This window comes from Oxyura jamaicensis, chromosome 15 (genome assembly GCF_011077185.1).
Source record: "Oxyura jamaicensis isolate SHBP4307 breed ruddy duck chromosome 15, BPBGC_Ojam_1.0, whole genome shotgun sequence".
Taxonomy (NCBI): domain Eukaryota; kingdom Metazoa; phylum Chordata; class Aves; order Anseriformes; family Anatidae; genus Oxyura; species Oxyura jamaicensis.
This window is the reverse complement of record NC_048907.1, coordinates 4,184,668-4,187,872: the sequence shown is the minus strand read 5'-3', so window position 1 is coordinate 4,187,872 and position 3,205 is coordinate 4,184,668. Positions and strand designations below refer to the sequence as shown.

General features: G+C 63.4%; 1 protein-coding gene across 1 annotated transcript; it reads left to right on the top strand.

The window, feature by feature from the left end:
- The first annotated feature begins 923 nt into the window (after positions 1–923).
- On the top strand, positions 924–2,825 carry SELENOM (selenoprotein M). Its single transcript, XM_035340758.1, has 5 exons — positions 924–1,030; positions 1,129–1,164; positions 1,242–1,276; positions 1,810–1,888; positions 2,115–2,825. The coding sequence occupies exons 1-5, from the start codon at positions 947–949 to the stop codon at positions 2,325–2,327; spliced, it is 447 nt and encodes a 148-aa protein (XP_035196649.1). The 5' UTR covers positions 924–946; the 3' UTR covers positions 2,328–2,825.
- The last annotated feature ends 380 nt before the right edge of the window (positions 2,826–3,205 follow it).

Below are 3,205 nucleotides of genomic sequence, written 5' to 3'. Positions count from 1 at the left end.
GGGGGTCCTGGTGGGTGACAGGTTGGCCATGAGCCAGCAGTGTGCCCTGGTGGCCAACAAGGCCAACGGGATCCTGGCGTGCATTAAAAGGAGCGTGGCCAGCAGGTCAAGGGAGGTGATCCTCCCCCTCTACTCTGCCCTGGTCAGGCCTCACCTGGAGTACTGTGTCCAGTTCTGGGCTCCCCGCTACAAAAAAAGACAGGGATCTCCTGGAAAGAGTCCGGCGGAGGGCCACAAAGATGATACGGGGCCTGGAGCATCTTCCCTATGAGGACAGGCTGAGAGACCTGGGTCTGTTCAGCCTGGAGAAGAGAAGACTGAGAGGGGATCTCATCAATGTGTATAAATACCTGAGGGGTGGGAGACGGAGGGACAAGGCCAACCTCTTCTCAGTGGTTTGTAGGGACAGGACAAGGGGCAATGGCCACAAAATGGGAACCCAGGAAGTTCTGCACCAACATGTGTAAGAACTTCACGGTGAGGGTGACGGAGCACAGGGACAGGCTGCCCATGGAGGTTGTGGAGTCTCCTTCTCTGGAGATCTTCAAGGCCCGTCTGGACGCCTACCTGTGCATCCTGCTCTGAGGAACCTGCTTTGGCAGGGGGGTTGGACCCGATGATCCCTGGAGGTCCCTTCCCAGCCCTACAGCTCCGTGGTTCCGTGACTCCACCAGACACAGGACTCCCACTCGGCTCTGTCCCCGTTGACCGCAGCTCTCTGCCTCCGTCCCTTCCCCGCGGCACGTGCGGTCGGTACGCAGGGCACGCGTGTGTCAACGGCGCGTCCACGGCGCGCGCTCGCAGTGGGTGTGCACGAGCCGCGTGCGCGCGCGCGAGCTGCGCGTGCAGCGCAAACGCAGGGTGCGCGCGCGGTGCTCGCGGCGCGTCCCCGCCCGCGCCGCTCTGCGCACGCGCCGCGGGGGCGCGGGCGAGCCGCGACGTGGCGATGCGGCGGGCGGCGGCGCTGCTGGCGCTGCTGGCGGTGGCGGCGGGGGCCGAGCTGCGGGGCTTGGCCCGGGGCAAGGTGGAGGTGGGTGCGCGTGGGTGCGGCGGGGCCGGTGTGGGTGTGGGTGTGGGTGTGGATGTGGATGTGGGTGACGGGCTGTGCCGTGCTCTCTCTCCCCGCAGACCTGCGGCGGGTGACGGCTGAACCGCCTGCGGGAGGTAGGTGGCGCCGGGCGGGCGGCGCGGCCCCGCGGCAGGCTCGGGGCAGCTCTGACCCGGGTCCGCTCTGCCCCCAGGTGAAGGCCTTCGTCACCCAGGACATCCCCCTCTAGTACCCGCCGGGGGCTGCCGGGGGCTGTGTCGGGGCGGGACGGAACGGGGACGGACTGGGGTGGGGTGGGGATGGGGTGGGGTACACTGGGGTGGGACGGAACGGGGATGGGATGGGGACGGGGACGGGGATGGGACGGGGAAGGGATGGGGACAGGGACGGGATGGGGACAGGGACGGGATGGGGACGGGATGGGGACAGGGACGGGACGGGGTCGGCATGGGGATGGGATGGGGATGGGATGGGGACGGGACGGGGACGGGGATGGTATGGGGACCGGATGGGGACAGGACGGGATGGGGATGGGATGGGACGGGACAGGATGTGGACGGGGTGTGGACAAGATGTGACAGGGCAGGGGACAGAATGGGCTGGGACAGGACGGGATGTGGGGCTGAAGCAGGACAGGATACGGGTCAGAACAGGCCATGGGATGGGATGGGAATAGGACAGCATGGGATGGGGCAATGGGACAGGACAGGGGGGCTGCATAGTCTTGCTTGGTGCTGCCCACTCCTTAACACACTTGCAAGCCATAACCTGGAGATGAAGCACCTGCCTGGCGCCGACCCCGAGCTTGTACTCCTCAGCCACAGATACGAGGAGCTGGAGGTGAGTGGGTCATGAGACACTCATCACTGCTGCAGAGTCTGGGGTGGACGGTGCTCTACTCATGCTGGTGCAGGCAGAGCCAACAGCAGCACCCTGTGGTGCCGGCTGCTCAGTGGGGTGCTGTGGGAGAGTGGTGGCAGGGGCCTGCGACCACCAGAGCCCATGCCTCGCGGTGCAGGGCACCTGGGCTGGGTCTGAAGAGGCTGCAATCCCTGTCTCTGTGCAGAGAATCCCCCTGAGTGACATGACCCGGGAGGAGATCAACCAGCTGGTGCAGGATCTGGGCTTCTACCGCAAGGAGACGCCTGATGCCCCTGTTCCTGAGGAGTTCCGGTTTGCCCCTGCTAAGCCTCTGCCCACCCTGCAGCCCCCCAAAGCTCCTGCAACTGACAGCAAGACCCCATCTGAACGTGATAACAAAGAACATCCAGACCTCTAGTGAGCAGTGCAAAGAGTGGGTAGAAGTGGTAGAAGGTCCTGCAGCCTTAGTGAGTGAGGATGAGGGTGTTGGAACAGCTGCCTCTTCCTATGCAGCTGGGAACAGATCCATGGGGTGACAAGGGTTTGACCACGATGCAGAGAAATCTTTCCAGCACCCCCCACTGCTGCTCAGTGTTCCATAGCCTCTTCCCCGAGGATGCCCTGAGCAGCTCTAGACTTGAGCAGAGGCTGCCTGTGCACTGATGACATCCAAGTGAGCTATATCTGCCAGTTATTGCCTTTATCATGCCCTGAGGTTTAGTCAACTCCTGGTGCTGGACAGCGATATCCTACCTGCACAGGACAGGATGAAACCCTCAGCAGAAAGCCCCGGGTGCTGAGAGTAGATGTGCTGAGTCCTGGAGGTGGGAAAGCTGCCTCCTAGGAGGGTATGGCTTCACACCACCAGCAGGGTTGCCTCATATTGAGCACACAGTAAAACTTTTGCTTACAATCAGCTGCACCTTGTCATCTTTCCAGGGTGGGCTCAGTGGGACATGGATCAATGCCTGGAGGAGCTGGGTGCCACAGAGCAGCTGTCAGAGGTGGAGGGGGCTGCAGGGTCAGCCTGGGTGCTCGGTCACCTCTGGCAGGCTGACACACCAACCCACAGGCCACCTCCGCGGTTCCTGTGCTGCTGCGGGCAGACAGATCAGTCAATGCAGCTTTGGGCACAGCTGCTCGCATGGGAAGCAGGTGGACGGTGCGTAAGCCCAGGTCTGGGTCCTGTGGTGTAGATCTGAAGCCCACCTGCTGTGCAGGCAGGTTGCGCCGGGGGCTCCATGTGGCCACGTTGCTTGGAGGGGGTGGGGAGAAGGACTGGAGGCAGAGGCATTG